The 17,239-nt window shown below is 53.7% G+C and overlaps 1 protein-coding gene across 2 annotated transcripts; it reads left to right on the top strand.

The window, feature by feature from the left end:
* Nucleotides 1-153: 153 nt before the first annotated feature.
* Nucleotides 154-4,674, top strand: ECH1 (enoyl-CoA hydratase 1). Of its 2 annotated transcripts, XR_014591671.1 has the most exons (12): nt 154-205; nt 1,035-1,254; nt 1,850-1,938; nt 2,037-2,158; nt 2,439-2,487; nt 2,857-2,921; nt 3,048-3,118; nt 3,250-3,321; nt 3,700-3,850; nt 4,319-4,455; nt 4,507-4,528; nt 4,559-4,575. XR_014591671.1 is itself a non-coding variant. In XM_083877301.1 (11 exons), the coding sequence occupies exons 1-10, from the start codon at nt 172-174 to the stop codon at nt 4,421-4,423; spliced, it is 978 nt and encodes a 325-aa protein (XP_083733427.1). In that variant the 5' UTR covers nt 154-171; the 3' UTR covers nt 4,424-4,455; nt 4,507-4,674. The 2 variants fall into 2 exon arrangements, 1 of the variants encoding a protein (XP_083733427.1); XM_083877301.1 differs by having other exon boundaries at nt 4,507-4,674.
* Nucleotides 4,675-17,239: the final 12,565 nt, after the last annotated feature.

Here is a 17,239-nt window from a genome sequence, read left to right as displayed (position 1 = left end):
GGGTCAAGCGTCACTTCCGCCTCGTTAGGTGAGTCCCGGTAACTTCCGCCTCGTTAGGGCGGGGTTTTAACGCGTCACTTCCGCTGTCCTGAGGGGCGCGGGCCCGCCCCGCTCTCCCATTGGCTGCGGGGGCCGGAAGCGCGGGCACCCCCTGGCGGCGGGCGCGGTGCGATGGCGGCGGGGCTCGCGCGGCTGCGGCGGGCGCGTGAGTGCGGAGTCACGTGACCCCAACGGGAAACCCCCCCCCCTCCCCGGGGACCCCGACCCGTCACGTGACCCCCAAACCCCCCCCCCGTGACCTTGACCCTGCCCTGACCCGTCACGTGACATCCCGAGACTCCCCTCGGTTTGTCCTTGTTGGTCCCGGTTTGTCCCGGTCCCTCCCTGGTGCCCTCCAGTCCATCCCAGTGCCCTCCAGTCCATCCCAGTGCCCCCCAGTCCGTCCCCGTACCCCCCAGTCTGTCCCAGTGCCCCCCAGTCCATCCCAGTGCCCCCCAGTCTGTCCCAGTGCCCTCCAGTCCGTCCCAGTGCCCCCCAGTCCATCCCAGTGCCCCCCAGTCCGTCCCAGTGCCCTCCAGTCCATCCCACTCCCCTCCCAGTCCATCCCAGCGCCCTGAGCCCTGCTCCAGTGTCCCCCATTCCTCCCCAGTCCTATCCCAGTGCCCCCCAGTCCGTCCCAGTGCCTCCCAGTCCGTCCCAGTGCCCCCCAGTCTGTCCCAGTGCCCCCCAGTCTGTCCCAGTGCCCCCCAGTCCGTCCCAGTGCCCTCCAGTCCATCCCAGTGCCCTCCATTCCCCCCCCAGTCCCTCCCAGTCCCCTCCCAGTCCATCCCAGCGCCCTGAGCCCTGCTCCAGTGTCCCCCATTCCTCCCCAGTCCTATCCCAGTGCCCCCCAGTCATTCCCAGCGCCCCCCAGTCTGCTCCAGTGTCCCCTATTCCCCCCTAGTCCATCCCAGTCCTATCCCAGTGCCCCTCAGTCCAGTCCCAGTGCCCCCCAGTACCCCCAGTCTGCTCCAGTGTCCCCCGTTCCCCCCCAGTTCCCCCCAGTGCCCTCCCAGTGCTGCTCCGGGCCCGGCCGATGGCGTCCGAGGCCGTGAAGGCTCCGGGGACCCCCCGGGCCCCCCCCGGGACCCCCCAGGACTCGGGGCCCCCCCGGGAGTTCGAGACCCTGCGGCTGCAGCGGGAGGGGGGGCACGTCCTGCACCTGCAGCTGAACCGGCCCCAGAAACGCAACGCCCTCAACCTGCAGTGCTGGAGGTGTGCGGGGACTGGGGGGACTGGGGGGGACTGGGATAGGATTGGGGGGCACTGGGAGGGACTGGGGCCACTGGGGGGGACTGGGAGGGGACTGGGGGGCACTGGGAGGGACTGGGAGGGATTGGGAGGGGACTGGGAAAGACTGGGAGGGGCCTGAGGGCACTGGGGGGACTGGGAGGGGACTGGAGAACAGCTGGGGGCACTGGGAGGGGACTGAGAGGGGACTGGGATGGGACTGGGGCCACTGGGGGGGACTGGGAAGGGACTGGGGGGCACTGGGAGGGGACTGGAATGGACTGGGAGGGGACTGGGGGGACTGGGATGGGACTGGAGAACAGCTGGGGGCACTGGGATGGGACTGGGAGGGACTGGGGGACACTGGGATTAACTGGGGGGCACTGGGATGGGACTGGGAGGGGACTGGGAGGGATTGGGATGGGACTGGGGGGCAGTGGAGAACAGATGGGGGCACTGGGGGGGACTGTGAGGGACTGGGATAGAACTGGGAGGTGAGTGGGAGGCCCTGGGCCATGCTGCTGGTCTGCACTGGTCTGCACTGGTCCCCACTGGTGCCCACTGGTGCCCCGCGGCCCAGGGAGCTCCGGGAGTGTTTCCAGGAGCTCTCCCAGGACCCCTCGTGCCGCGCCATCGTCGTGTCCGGGGCCGGCAGCGCCTTCACCGCGGGTGAGCCCTGACCCGGGACCCCCCCTGGGACCCCCCTGGGACCCCCATGGCCCCCCAAAACCCACCCCTGACCCCCAAACCCCTCTGTGCCCCCCCAGGGATCGACCTCTCAGACTTCGCCTTGCTGGTGGCCGACCTGCCCGAGGACGTGGCCCGGCGGGCCTGGGGCCTGAGGCAGAAAGTGGTGGAGCTGCAGGAGAGTTTCACTGCCATGGAGAGGGTGAGGGACCCCCAAAACCCTCCCCAATCCCCCCTGAGCCCCCCAAACCCACCCTGGGCCCCCCTGAGCCCCCTGAGCCCCCCTGGGGCCTGAGGCAGAAAGTGGTGGAGCTGCAGGAGAGTTTCACTGCCATGGAGAGGGCGAGAGGGACCCCCTGAGCCCCCCAAAACCCCACTCTGACCCCCCTGAGCCCCCCAAAAACCGACCCTGACACCCCTGAGCCCCCCAAACCCACCCCTGAGCCCCCCAAAACCCCGCTCTGACCCCCCTGACCCCGCAGTGCCCCAAGCCCGTGATCGCCGCCGTGCACGGACCCTGCATCGGGGCTGGTGAGAGAAACGGGGACAGGGGTTGGGGTCGGGGTTTGGGGTCAGGATTTAGGGTTGGGGTCGGGATGTGGGCTCAGGATTTGGGGTCAGGATGGAAAGGGTGGAGTGGGGACAATGGGGGAGCTGGGATTGGGATCAGGAGGGGAATCGGGGCTGGAATTAGGGTTGGGCCTGGGGGAATTGGGAACAGCGGGGTGGGGGAAACGGGAGGATCAGGATCGGGATGAAGATGAGGGTGGGGATGAGGGTGGGACAGGAGCGGGGTGAGGATGAGGACGGGATGGAGGTGGGATGAGGCTGAGGATGGGGATGTGGATGAGGATGATGAGGATGAGGATGGGGATGATGACAAAGGCCTCCCCCTCCCAGGCGTGGACCTGATCTCGGCCTGTGACATTCGCTTCTGCTCCCAGGACGCCGCGTTCCAGGTCAAGGTGGGTGGGACAGGAGGGGTCCCTGAGACCCTCCCGGGTGTCCCCAAATCCCCTGAGACCCCCCCGGTGTCCCCAAATCCCCTGGGACCCCCCCGGTGTCCCCAAGTGTCCCCGGTGTCCCCGCAGGAGGTGGACATGGGGCTGGCGGCCGACGTCGGGACCCTGCAGCGCCTCCCCAAAATCGTGGGGAGCCAGAGGTGGGTCAGGGGACCCCCGGAATGTCCCCAAACTGTCCCCAAAATCGTGGGGAGCCAGAGGAGGGTGAGGGGTTACAGAAAACCCCCTGGGACCCCCAGAAATGTCCCCAAATGTCCCCAAATTGTCCCAGCCTGGTGAACGAACTGGCCTTCACTGCCCGAGTGATGAGAGCCCCCGAGGCGCTGACCTGCGGCCTGGTCAGGTGAGGACCCCCAGAATTTGGGGTGGGGGACCCCAGGATTTGGGGTGGGGGAGCCAGAATTTGGGGAGGGATTTTTTTTTGTGAATTTTGGGTGAATTTTAGGTGGATTTGGGATTAATTTTGGGTGGATTATGAGGTGAATTCAAGGTAAATTTTGGCGAGTTCTTGGTGAATTTTTGATGAAATTGGGGTGGATTTTGGTTGAATTTTTTGTGAAATTTTCAGTGAATTTGGGGTGGATTTCGGTTGAATTTTTGGTGAATTTTTCAGTGAATTTGAGGGTGAATTTTTGGCAAAGAATTCTGGCTGAGTTCTGGGTGAATTCTGGGTGGATTTTGGGGTGGATTTAGTATTAATTCGGGGTGTCCCTGTCCCCAGCCGGGTGCTCCCGGACAAGGAGACGCTGCTGGAGGTGGCCCTGGGGGTGGCCTCGGCCATCGCCGCCCGCAGCCCCGTGGCCGTGCAGGGCACCAAGGTCAACCTGCTCTACTCCCGGGACAGGCCCGTCAGCGAGGGGCTGCACCACGTGGTGGGTACCAAAACCCCCCAAAAAACGTGATCACCACCCCAAAAAACCTCTAAAACCCCCCAAAACGTGATCACCGCCCCAAAAAACCTCTAAAACCCCCCCAAACATGATCACCACCCCAAAAAAACCACTAAAAACCCCCAAAATGTGATCACCGCCCCAAAAGACATTGTCACCACCCCCAAGAATCAGCCTGGTGACTCGAGGGACAGGCCTGTCCCCAAGGGGCTGCAGCACGTGGTGGGTGTCCCTGTTCCCTTCCCACCCCTGTCCCCTTCAGCCTGTCCCACATCCCCGTGGCTGTCCCCAGGTGTCCTGTCCCTGTCCCCAGGTGTCCCCAGGTGTCCCCAGGCGTCCCCAGGTGTCCCCAAGTGTCCCATCCCTGTCCCCAGGTGTCCCCAAGTGTCCTGTCCCCAGGTGTCCCCAGGTGTCCCCAAGTGTCCCCAAGTGTCCCCTCCCTGTCCCCAGGCCACCTGGAACATGGCCATGCTGCAGACCGAGGACATCCCCAAGTCGGTGCAGGCGGCGCTGGAGAAGAAGGGACCCGAGGACGTGCCCTTTGCCAAGCTCTGATGTCACCTCAGTGCCACCACCGTGTCCTTGGCCGAGCCCTGGTGTCACCTCAGTGCCACCAACATCACCGACGTGCCCTTGGCTGAGCTCTGGTGTCACCTCAGTGTCCCCAAGGTCCCCTTGCTCGTCTCCGAGGCCACCTCAGTGTCCCCCAATAAACGAGTTTGTTCCCAACGTGTCCTTGTGTTTGTCATTGAGAGGGTCCCTGTGTCCCCAAAGTGCCACCAGGGCTCTGGAGGAGTCCCCAGGGAGGGATTAGGGGAGTTTGAGTTTGGGTTCAGCTTAGAGCACTCAGAAAAAGAAAATACACCCAAATTATTTTAATAAAGATTAAATATTTACCCCTTAGAAAACCAGAGTCATTCAAGTCTAATTAACTGTGGTTCTGATGTGTTAGGTTAATGAATTCATATAGTTTAAAATACAGTTTAAAATATCAAGAAGTAAACATGAATTGAAAAAAAAAAAACACACAAAAAAAAATATAAGTAACAAAAAGAGAATTATATATATATTAAAAGGAGAACATATATATATTATTATGAAAAATAATATCAGTAGATACACTCTATATTATTACATGTTCCATATATTATAATATGTAAAATACACCTAATATAATGTACATGATATAATAGATAAATTGTAATGATTAATGGAAATATCAAGAAGAAATATTGACAGATAGCTTAAACTGAAGGCTTTTTTGGATTCTGTTTTGTTGATGGCAGGGTTCTCGTAGTTGTTGTGGTTGGGGGTCTTTTGGGGCCTTTATTTTCGGGGATGTTTGGAAGGGGAATTTTGGCCACGTTCTTTTCTGCCTCCGCTCCCTGCGGCAATGCTGCCATCCTGTGGATAAAGGTCGGTACTGCAGCTCCCCACTGGGCTGTGAACTGTAAGGCAATGCTGCCATCGTGTGGATAAATTGCGGTACTGCAGCTCACCACCGAACTGTGATCTGTAAGGCAATGCTGTCATCGTGTGGATAAAAAGCGGTACTGCAGCTCACCACCGGGCTGTGATTTGTAAGGCAATGCTGCCATCCTGTGGATACAGAGCGGTACTGCAGCTCTTCCCCGTGCCCGTAGCAGCCCCAGGCTGTGCGCTCGGGGGCAGTGCTGCCACCCTGTGGATAAAGTGCAGTACTGCAGCTCTCCGCCGAAGCCGCCCCGGGCTGTTCGTTCACGGGCAGTTTTGCCGGCCGAGGACCGAAAGATCACGGCCAAAAAGTCGAGAAAAAAATTAGGGGACCCAGGGCACGTGACAGCCGGCTGCCTGCGCGCGACCCGGACCACGGAGCGGCCCGGGAGCGGTTTTTCCGCGGCATACGCAGGTGCGTGGACACGGGATGGGGGCTGAGCGGCGCCACGGCAGTGTTGGGCCAGGCGATGTTATCAGGCGCTTGTGCGAGCAGCCGAGGGGGCCATTTGGGGGGAGTGCCACAACCAAGATGGCGGCGCGACTCGCGGCGCTTGACCTTCTAAAGATGGCGGCGAAAAGGGCGGGAAAAATGAGGACCGCCCCCTGTGTGTTTACCAGACTGCCTGAGCAAAAATCACAACCACGGCGCCGCCTGGAGACAATTTTCTGTGGCGTCTCCAGGTGTAGGGACACGGGCTGTGAGTTCAGCCGCGCTGCAGGCGGGTTCTGGTTACTCATTTTGGTCAGGCGCCTGTGTTAGACACCTATGGAGGGCCTTAAGGGGCGCCACAACAAAGATGGCGGCGCGGCTCGCGGCGCTTGACCTTCTAAAGATGGCGGCGAAAAGGGCGGGAAAAATGAGGACCTCATGTGTGTCTATATGACTGCCTGCACAAAAATTACGACCACGGCGCCGCCCGAGGACAATTTTCTGTGGCGTGTCCTGGTGTAGGGACACGGGCTGTAAGTTCACTCGCGCCGCGGCAGGGTTCGGGTTAGTGGATTTAGTCAGGCGTCTGTGTTAGACACCAACGGGGGCCTTAACGGTGCCACAAAAAAGATGGCGGCTCGACCGGAATCGGCTTCAGCCACAACTAAGATGGCGGCGGGGAGGGGCGAAAGTGACGTAATGCTCCTCGCGTCCGAAAATAGCCGGGGGGGTGACGTAAATGACCGAGAGTTGCCGAACAGCCGAAAATAGCCGACTGCTGACGGAAATCGCCGAGTGTAGCCGAACTGCCGAGAATAGTCGAGGACTGACGGAAATAGCCGAGTGTAGCCGAACAGCCGAGAATAGCCGACTACTGACGGAAATCGCCGAGTTTCTCCGAACAGCCTAGCCCAGCCGAGTTTCTCCGAACGAGCCGCGCCCGCCCGAGCCGGGGGCAGTTCCGGGCGGCCCCGGCCGGTGTCCGCCCTCACTGCCGCTTCCTCGGCGGGCCATTCAAGGCGGTGTCGGGGCCGCTGCCGATCCCCCGGCGGGCGGGCGGGACACGCTGCCGCTGTGCCCGGAGCTGGAGCACTCGCTGTCGGCGCTGGAGCCGAGCCGGGGTTCCCGGGGAAGGCGGCGAGGAGAAGCCGGTAAATTAGAATTAATGTAGAGGGGACACACCAGGCACAGGTGGGAGCTGTAATGGATAACGAGGGGGCGGTTCCGGCCGGGGGCGGTTTAAGAGGGGGGATCCGCAGCTCAGTTTGGTATCGAGCCGTGGGAAATGAGGAGTTCGGGCCGCGGTTCTGGCCGTGGTTCTGGCCGAGGTTCGGGCCGAGGTTCGGGCTGTGGTTCATGGAGCGGCTGCGGGAGCCTCTCACAGCGCACGTGGATTTGGAGCCCCTGGATTTGGAGCATTTGGATTTGCCGCATCGCTACGGGAGCCGACGAAGGACAAACCTTCACGCGGGGCAGCAGGAGAGTTAAACCACTATTGGCTTATGGGGGAAACTTTTTTTTCCTTTTCAGCTTCATCTTACTAATCCCTCCCTGGTGTTCCCAGAAGAAAAAGGGGTTATGGGGACAAAAGCAGTTGAAATTGAGCAAAAAAAATTTCCTCTTCTGTTTTAAACTGGAGGGAATTTCTTTTCACCTGGAATTTTAATGAGTTGTGGTATTTCTATGTGGGTTTTATTCAGTATTGTGTTCTTTGGTGGCATGTAGCATTTTGTTTGATTGTTTGGTATTTTCTATGATGTGTAATTTGGTTTTTGAGTGAAGATAAAATTATGGGGGTTTTGTATTTGAGGAAGAATTAAGTAGCTTTTTTTTAGAGATGACTACTGTGTTATTTGGGTTTTGTGTATTATATGTAGGGATTCAGGTTGGATAGGGCTAGGTTTTTTTTATTTATTATTTTATTTATTTGGTGGTTTTAAGGTGGTTTTTAATGTTTTGTTGTGTAGACTTTATTTAGTTTATAGTTGCCATATGACGAGGGTTGTGGTGTATTTGTTTCATGTTAGGTTTTGTAGTTTACATGTTGGTCAGAGTGTTTTTGAACCCAGTTTTACCCTTGATTTAGTTTTGGTGGGATATTGTGCTTTTCAAGGGTATGTTTTCTAAAGTGTAATTGGCTGTGGTGTGAGGTATAGGGGAGATTTTTATTTATTTAGTGGTGGCTTTATAGGGTTTGTTTTAGTGGGTTTGAGATGGTGTGATGTAGTTCATTTTTTAGAGTTTCTTTATATTTATAGTCAGGTTATTGTTTATGGCATTATGGGGGTTTGTTTATTTAGCATGTTTGACTACACATGTTTGAGGTTATATGTTTTATAGTTTTGGAAAATTTGGGGGATGTTGTTTGTAGTTGATTGGATCTTTTGGTTTTGTGTGTATTTATAGGTGGTGTCTTTGTTTTGATGGTTTTGAGGCATTATGAGTTTACTGAATTAGGAATAATTGCTTTTGGTGCAGTTAATTTACATTTGTGCTATTTTTATTTTTGTAGATTGATTTGTTTATTGTCGTGCTTCTCTGGGTTTTTCAGTCTGCAGCAGGTTTAAACAGTCTGAAGAAAAAGGAAAAAAAAAAAAACCTTTGATTTAACCAGCTAAAACTAACAAAGAGCAAAGGAAATCTGTGTGCTGCAGTCTGTCTGTGCTTGAGCTGAATACACTGGACAGGGAATGCACAGGAGTGAACACTGTTTTCTTAGAACAGGCTGCGTGCTTTTTCTTTCCTTGCTTTGCTCTCCAAATCAGTCTGAAAGGTACAGAAGGCATTTTTGAAGTGTTTTAAGTATTTGAGTTTTTTTTTTTTTTTGAGGTTTTTTTGGCACTTCAAGTATTTGTTTTGGAGGAAGTTTGCTTGGGGTTTTGGGATAGTTATAATGGGATTATTTTATTTTTATTTAGGTGTTTTTTTATTTTAATTAGGTGCTTTTAGGTTTGATTGCAGTTAAAAGTTGAGCCGTTTTTGTTATGTTAGTAATCAAAATAGGTTTTGATTTTGTATATAGTGATTGGTGTAGGGATTGATGTAGGGTTTGTATATGGTGTACTGGTGTTGACTAAGGACTTAATATTCTGTGGTTTTGATGCATTAGGTTAATGAATTTATATAGTTAAAAAAATGGGTTTTCTGCCTCTTCTTTGGTTACAGGCAGGTCTTTAAGTTGGGGGTTTTGGGTGTATATTTTGGTTGTTTTTTTCAGGGGAATGGACATGGAGTTATTTTCATTATATTTGGTGGCATGAGTGTGGGTAATAAGAGTTGGCTTTTTTTTGGTGGACTTTTGTTTGTGTTTTGTTTTCTGAAATTGATATATTTGTGTGGTCAGGGTCGTGGTGTTTCTGGTGTAACTCTAAGCCTCCATTATTGTTTGTGTGTTTCAGGTGGTCACTTGTATCACACTGAGATCTCCTCACTGACCTGCCAACAGCCCTGCTGAGATCATCCGTGGATGTTTGGTTTTCTTTATGGTACCTGACTAAGAGACAACAGCCCGGTGACAGCAGGAATTTCCCAGAGGCAGAGACAGCCTTCCTTGGCCCCTGATGTGGATTCTCATCCCTGGACATCCCAGAGATAAGTGAAGGGCTCAAAGCCACAGAGGGGGTGAAAGTGGGGTGTGGGTTGGGAGTCACCGGGAGGGATTTTTGGGTCAGGTTTGGAGATGGGGATGTCCAAGCTGTGACCCCTTTAGGGCACGTGAAGGGAAGGTCTCACAGTGCTGAGGTGTGCAGGGCAGAGCAGTCCCAGGGCACGTCGTGTCACTTGTCTGTTGTTCACTCTGTGTCTGTTGTGTGTTTTGTTTTGTGTGTCTTTTGCCTTAACCCTTCAAGGGGTCTTTTGGAAACCCCAGGCATTGTTCTTAACGTCTCCCTTTTCCTGGTGCTGATACCAGGCCAGGCATCAAACCCTTGACTCGGGAGCTCAGAGGCTCCTCAGAATCCATCTCTCTTCACAAGCATCCAGGCTGATGCCTTTCCAGGTCTTGTTCTGAGCTGTATCCACAGCTGTGCACTGCTGTGATCCATTCTGGTGGATTAGGTCTTGTCAGAATGCAGAGACAGGTACAGGATTCTGACTGTAGGATTCTCAGGCATCCATCTCTGCTTTTCTTGGGATCAGTGATCCCGTTGGCATCTTCTTCCTGCAGGGTTCTCTGAGCCTGGTCAGCTCCCCATGGGTCTTACCTCGGTCATCTCATTGCGAGTTCTCTCGGTCCTCAGGGTCATTCTTCTTGCTGAGATATTTCTGTCCCTGTTGTGTCCCCCCTTTTGTCCTGTCCTGTGTCACGGGTGTTGGTGTGTTTGGCTGGAGCTGCTCTGCCTTGTTGCTCAGTCTGGGTGTAGGGGGAATGGGACAAGTCCTGGGGAGTTGAAATTTGTCATGTGGGGTGTAGTTGGACTGTAGAGGGTATTCCCGGATTGACACAAAGTGTCTGGAGCTGTCAAGTTCTCCTGCAGCACTTTGACTTTTGTCCTGACTTTGTTTCAGGTGCAGATGGATTAAATCCATGGCAGAGTGCCCCATCCCGGGTAAGGGGGCTCCCCTGTGAAGGTCAGTCAGTGTTTGTGTTTGCAGGGGAGTGTAAATGGTGGCCCTGTTACAGCACTGCTCTTTGTCTTTGTTTTTAGGAGGCAAAGCTGGGTCTCTGCAGTCAAGGTGAAGTGGACAAGGTGAGCAGTGATCAGTGGACAGAAGCAGTTGCTGTTGCTCAAGTCTCACTTGCTGGTTCTACTCTAAGCATTCACTGGTCTGTTTTGTTTTATTTTAGGTGGTCCCCTTGGCAGATGTGCTGGCCCAGGATACCAGAGGAGGGTTAGGTGGGTGCAACATTAAGGTTCACTTGTGCTGTGCTTCAGCCAGAGCGGGGACGTTGCTGTTTCACAGTAACTCACCATGATTTTTCCTTTTTTGTTTCTTTGCAGGTGCTGCTGCTGCTGCCCCAGGTGTGCCAAGGAATAGAGGGAGGGGGTGAGTCGGCACATGGGCAGGTGGCCCACAGGTGAGTGCTGTGCTCAGTGTGTCCCTTTTCCTTTTGCTGGGTTCACTCTGGGCAGCCTCTGGAGTGGGGGAAGATCTGAGGGGGAGCCGGGACAGTGGTGCAGAGGGGCCCCGGGGGTGACTCTTCTGGAGGGGAATAGTCACATTTTCTGTTTTGTGGTCCCAGGTAGTGTGAGGAGGTGCACAGCTGGAGTTTGGATACGGCAGCACCGAGGTGAAAGCAGAGAACGTCTCCAAATCCACGGAGCCAACACGTTCATTTCTGTCGAGGATGGATTTTGTCTGCTCGTATTCCAAAAGCTGAGTGTTGGGGCTGGTGGTTGGGAGAAGGGGAAAAACTTTTCAGTCCCAGGAGGCAATTTAAAGTTACCTTAGAGAGGAGAGGGCCCCAGTGGGATGGACCCCTCAGGAGTAAAGGGAGAGGGTTTCTCCTTAGCATCACCGGAGCCTTGGCCAGGCAGGGCAGTCCCAACCCATCTCTGCATTCTAGCAAGATTTGCACCGTTGGTCTTCTTAGAGTCTTTGAGAGTCCATGGGGTTAGGGTGCAGTGGGGGGAGATTCTTGGCCTTGTCCGCCTGGGCATCCTGGGATCCGTGTCCCAGGAGCATCCTGGGTTGCAGGGTGTAGGGTAGTAGGGTTCAGCAGGAGGACGCAGAGCAGTTCAGCAGTGACCTACAGAGGCTGAAAGCTGAGGGAGGGCTTGAGAGGTAAAGGACTCAAGGGCTAGAGAGTATACAGTGAAAATCAGGGGTGCAGGCTGGGATACAAGTCAGAGTACAGGTGTACCAGCCCTCACAGCACTGCTACCAACACTGTGTTTCCCTGAGAGCAGGTGCAGGCAGGAACCCTAATGCAGGACAATGCCAGAAGCCCTGAGAGGTGCAGGCACTAAGCCCAAGGCTAGGGCCAGGCAGGAAGTGATAGTGGGGGGCAGAGTCCACAGGGTTTGGGTTCACTGGGGATGTCCACTCTGCATTCCTTTCCTGCTCTAACTGGGGTTGCTCACACCCCTCATGGAGGCCGTGTGGGTGGGCTCAGTGCCAATAATGTCTCTAAGACCTTGGCACTGCAGGAGTCAGCCTCTGAGCACAGCTGGAGTGTGCTGCCTGATCACCCAGGCACACTTAGGAGAGGGGGAGCAGCAGAATTGCCAGGTTTTGGGGGATGTGCTGGTGAGATTATGCTTTGATATTTGGTTTTCTTTATTGTAGCTGACTGAAAGACACCAGCCCAGTGACAGCAGGAATTTCCCCGAGGGAGAGGCACCTTCTTTGGCTTTTGACATGGATTGGCATCCCCAGATGTCCCAGAGATAAGTGGAGGGCTGGGAGCCACAGAGGGGATGAAAGTGGGGTGTGGAGTCAGGGGTCACCAGGGAGGGTTTTTGAGTCAGGTTTGGAGATGGGGATGTCCAAGATGTGACCCCTTAGGCTGTGTAAAGGGAAAGTCTCATTTTTGATCCCAGTGCTGAGGTGTGCAGGGCAGAGCAGTCCCAGGGCATGTCGTGTCACTTGTCTGTTGTGCACTCTGTGTCTTTGTGTGTTTTGTTTTGTGTGTCTTTTGCCTTAACCCTTCAAGGGGTCTTTTGGAGACCCCAGGCATTGTTCTTAACATCTCCCTATTCCTGGTGCTGATACCAGGCCAAGCATCAAACCCTTGACTCGGGAGCTCAGACACACATTAGAATCCATCTGTCTTCACAAGTGTCCAGGCTGATGCCTTTCCAGGTCTTGTTCTGAGCTGTATCCACAGCTGTGCACTGCTGTGATCCATTCTGGTGGATTAGGTCTTGTCAGAATGCAGAGACAGGTACAGGATTCTGACTGTAGGATTCTCAGGCATCCATCTCTGCTTTTCTTGGGATCAGTGATCCCGTTGGCATCTTCTTCCTGCAGGGTTCTCTGAGCCTGGTCAGCTCCCCATGGGTCTTACCTCGGTCATCTCATTGCGAGTTCTCTCGGTCCTCAGGGTCATTCTTCTTGCTGAGATATTTCTGTCCCTGTTGTGTCCCCCCTTTTGTCCTGTCCTGTGTCACGGGTGTTGGTGTGTTTGGCCTGGAGCTGCTCTGCCTTGTTGCTCAGTCTGGGTGTGGGGGGAATGGGACAAGTCCTGGGGAGTTGAAATTTGTCATGTGGGGTGTAGTTGGGCTGTAGAGGGTATCCCTAGATGGACACAAAGTGTCTGGAGCTGTCAAGTTCTCCTGCAGCACTTTGACTTTTGTCCTGACTTTCTTTCAGATGCAGGGGGATAAAATCCACCCTCTTTTTTCCCCCGAGTATGTGGGAGGTTGGCTCTCAGCAAGGAAGAAGTTGAGAAATGACCTCCCTGTCTGCTGGACGTCTGGATATAATTGAGAGTGCAGTTACTAAAAATCCTCTGTATTTTCTACTAAATTAATAAACCTGAACCGAGAAAGCTGTGGACACCGTGGTGTCTGTTTTTTCCTTTCAGGTCTCATTCTACCCATGCACAGTAATACCAGCAGGAGCTTGATGTCGAAGTGTATTTCAGAGGCAGAGATAAAATCATATAGACATTTTATTTTGTAGCTCTTTGAACCTCCTTGTTTATTAGCCAAGAAATCCAAAACAAACCCCCTCTCCCCAAAAGCACACAGAAAGAGAAAATATGCCCATATTATTTTAATAAAGATTAAATATTTATCTCTTAGAAAACCAGGCTCATTCAATTCTAATTAACTGTGGTTCTGATGTGTTAGGTCAATGAATTCCTATAGTTTAAAATATCGGTAAAAATGGAAAGAAGTGAATACAAATTGAAAAAAATTACAAATGCAAAAAAAATAAAAATATAACAAAATGAGAACTATAAAATATGAAAGATAATTGGAATAGATACACTATTGATACACTATATTATTTCTTGTTCCATTTATTATAATATGTAAAATATACTTAATATAATGTACATGATATAATAGATTAATTTGTAATGGTTATTAGATATATCAAAATAAGAAATAGAAGTTATTTTGAAATGCAGCCTAAACTGAAGGCTTTTTTTGGATTCGGTTTGGTTGATGGCAGGCGATCTGTAAGGCAATGCTGCCATCCTGTGGATAAAGATCGGTACTGCAGCTCCCCCCGAGCCGATTTGTAAGGCAATGCTGCCATCCTGTGGATAAAGATCGGTATTGCAACTCTCCCCCGCGCCCGTCCCGAGAGCTGTGCGGCAGTGCTGCCATCCTGTGGACATACAGCGGTACTGCAATTCTCCCCCGTGGCGGTACCCGAGGTGAGCAGCAGCCCCGGTCTCTGAGCTCACGGGCAGTGCTGCCGCCCGAGGACCGACAGATCCCGGCCAAAAAGGCGGGAAAAAAAAAGAGGGGATCCAGGGCACGTGGCAGCCGGCTGCCTGCGCGCGACCTGGACCACCAGGGAGCGGCCCGGGAGCGGTTTTTCCGCAGCATACGCAGGTTCGTGGACACGGGATGGGGGCTGAGTGGCGCCACGGCAGTGTTTGGGCAGGCGATGTTGTCAGGCGCTTGTGCGAGCAGCCGAGGGGGACATTTGGGGGGAGTGCCACAACCAAGATGGCGGCGCGACTCGCGGCGCTTGACCTTCTAAAGATGGCGGCGAAAAGAGCGGGAAAAATGAGGACCCCCCAATGTGTGTCTATCAGACTGCCTGCACAAAAATCCCGACCACGGCGCCGCCCGAGGACAATTTTCTGTGTCGTTTCCAGGTGTAGGGACACGGGCTGTGGGTTCAGCCGCGCCGCAGGCGGGTTCTGGTTACTCATTTTAGTCAGGCGCTTGTGTTAGACACCTATGGGGGGCCTTAAGGGGCGCCACAACCAAGATGGCGGCTCGGCTCGCTGCTGTTGACCTTCTAAAGATGGCGGCGGGGAGGGGCGAAAGTGACGTAATGCTCTCTGCCACCAAAAAAGGCGAGGTGTGACGAAAACGACCGAGAGTTTCCGAACAGCCGAGAATAGCCGACGGCTGACGGAAATCGCCGAGTTTCTCCGAACAGCCGAAAATAGCCGACTGCTGACGGAAATGACCGAGTTTCTCCGAACAGCCGAGAATAGCCGACTACTGACGGAAATCGCCGGGTTTCTCCGAACAGCCGAGCCCAGCCGAGTTTCCCTGAACGTCGCCCCCCTCAGCCGAACCGAACGAGCCGGGGGCAGTTCCGAGCGGCCCCGGACCGGTGTCCGCCGTCACTGCCGCTTCCTCGGCGGGCCATTCAAGGCGGTGTCGGGGCCGCTGCCGATCCCCCGGCGGGCGGGCGGGACACGCTGGCGCTGTGCCCGGAGCTGGAGCACTCGCTGTCGGCGCTGGAGCCGAGCCGGGGTTCCCGGGGAAGGCGGCAGGGGAAGCCGGTAAAACGCCCGGAGTGCTCGTGTGGCCCCGAGACCCCCAGAACATTACTTTGTGGGGGGGCTGTTCCAGCCGCTTATGGCCTAATGGAGAGGGATTTCTCACAAGGACACGCAGTGATGGACAAGCGGAAGGGCTTCATCAGGATGAAGGGAGGCCGGTTTAGATTAAATATCAGGAAGGAATTGTTCCCTGTGAGGGCGGCGGGGCCCTGGCACAGGTTCCCCAGAGAAGCTGTGGCTGCCCCTGGATCTGGTGGAAGGTGTCCGTGCCCTGGGTGGGGCTGGAATGGGATGAGCTTTCCCTTCCACAATTCAGTGATTCTGGTGGTCTGGCTGAGCTCAGTCAGCCTGAGGAGCTGTTGCAATTTCAGGCTGAAAGGTGAGTGCTTGTATTTTACACAGTGTAAAGCAAGAATGAACACCTAAAAAAATTCTACTGCCTGATTTTTTTAATATAAAAAGCATGGAGAGAGGTGCTTCCTTTTATTTTCTTCTGATTCAATTGAATTTCTCACTTACAGCACCGTAGAAACCCTGTTCTGCTCTGGCTGCTGAAGGACACTGCAGCATCTCCAGGTGCACCTGAAGGGATCTCGACACCAAGAGAGATTTGTTCTGTTTCCGCATTGACTCTGTTGAAAGGTGAACGCAGAATGTCCATGGGTCACCCTGCCAGCTCCACTTGGCTCAGCAGGCATCGCAGGGAGGGCGCTCCTGTCATCTCTCTGGTGAGTCTGGAGGTGGGTTTTTCTGCTGCTCTGGGGCTGTGCTGGGACCCCTCAAATTCCAGTCAGAGGTGCTGGGCACTGCTGGGCCTTGGGGACACCACTGAAAGGCGGCTGCTTTGGTTCTTAATACCTGGAAATCCATGGATTGCTGGGTGATTTCCATAAGTTCTCCTATTTTGTAGGAGCTGCAGGGTGAGGTCAGTATTCTGAGGGAGGCCCTGGCAAAGATGCCGAGGGCAAGGAACACGGAGCATCCGGGGGCTTCTCCCACCTGAGTTTCTCCTGGAGCGTGCTGCGTGTCATGTTGGATGTTTGACCTGGCTTTGGGGTGTTCTCCTGCAGTCCCAGCTCCAACTGCTGCCCCTGAGCCGAGGCCTTGCTGTGTCCCAGCACTAAACCCGGCAGGTGGGTCCTGCTTTTCCAGCCCTTTAATCCCACGGGCAATCCCAGATTCCCGGAGCTCCCCTGGGCCCAGCCTGGACTCGCTCCCTGGGAGCTGCACTTCAGTCTGCCTGAACCAAGGACCTCCTGTTTGAAACTTTATTCCTGCTGTTTTTCCTCTTGCAGGTATTTGGCAAAAAGGGAAAGAGCCTGTAGGAAGTGGAGCCCCTGGAAGGCCTTATCCCAGTGCATGGTTCACACTTTTCTCTCGGACTCCTGGAGAAATGCCTGAGCATAACCAGAGACTGTCCATTTGATTTCCTGCCCTTTACAGTACATTGTTGCTTTCAGCTGGTTTGTGTTCCTGGTGTCATCCTCCTCCTCCTCCTCCATGGATTTGTAAATAGAATTCCTGACTTTTGCTGAGTGGAATTTTGTTATTCCAGGAATTGTGGCTCTTTGGTTCCACTGAAACTTCCCATCTCTGCTGGGAGTTTAATCTGTCAAATCCAAGTAAGATTGGAGTTTCTTTGGGTTGTTACTCCCACAAACTAGAGATCATTCTGGAATAGGAGTAAATTGGCACGTTTAACTCCCTCTTCCCTGGAAAATCAGAGCAGAGGAAGCAGATTTGAAATCATCATTCCATGGACTTCCACAGACTTCCTGGCTCTTCCAAAAGTTTTCCATGTTAGAAATTCCTGAGCTTGTTTTCCAGGCAAGCTGGGAGTTAGATATTATTCCTTCCTTTTATTTGATGTTTTTCCTCTCTCTGATTTTAGTAAGGCTATATTTTTTTTTTCCTATTTTCTATCCTAATTGGAATTTTGCTAATTCTTAGGGGACATTTCCAAGGAAATTTCCCCAGTTAAGGTTGGTAAATCAGGAATGTGTCAGCACCATATCCACAGAATTCTGGGAATTCCCAGGAAAACTTGTAAAGTGTTTAATTGCCTTGATTCATCTCGTTTTCAAGTTCAATTCAGTGTGTT

Source organism: Zosterops lateralis (genome assembly GCF_965231275.1).
Source record: "Zosterops lateralis genome assembly, chromosome: 23".
NCBI classification, from domain to species: domain Eukaryota; kingdom Metazoa; phylum Chordata; class Aves; order Passeriformes; family Zosteropidae; genus Zosterops; species Zosterops lateralis.
This window is presented reverse-complemented; position numbering and strand designations above follow the sequence as displayed.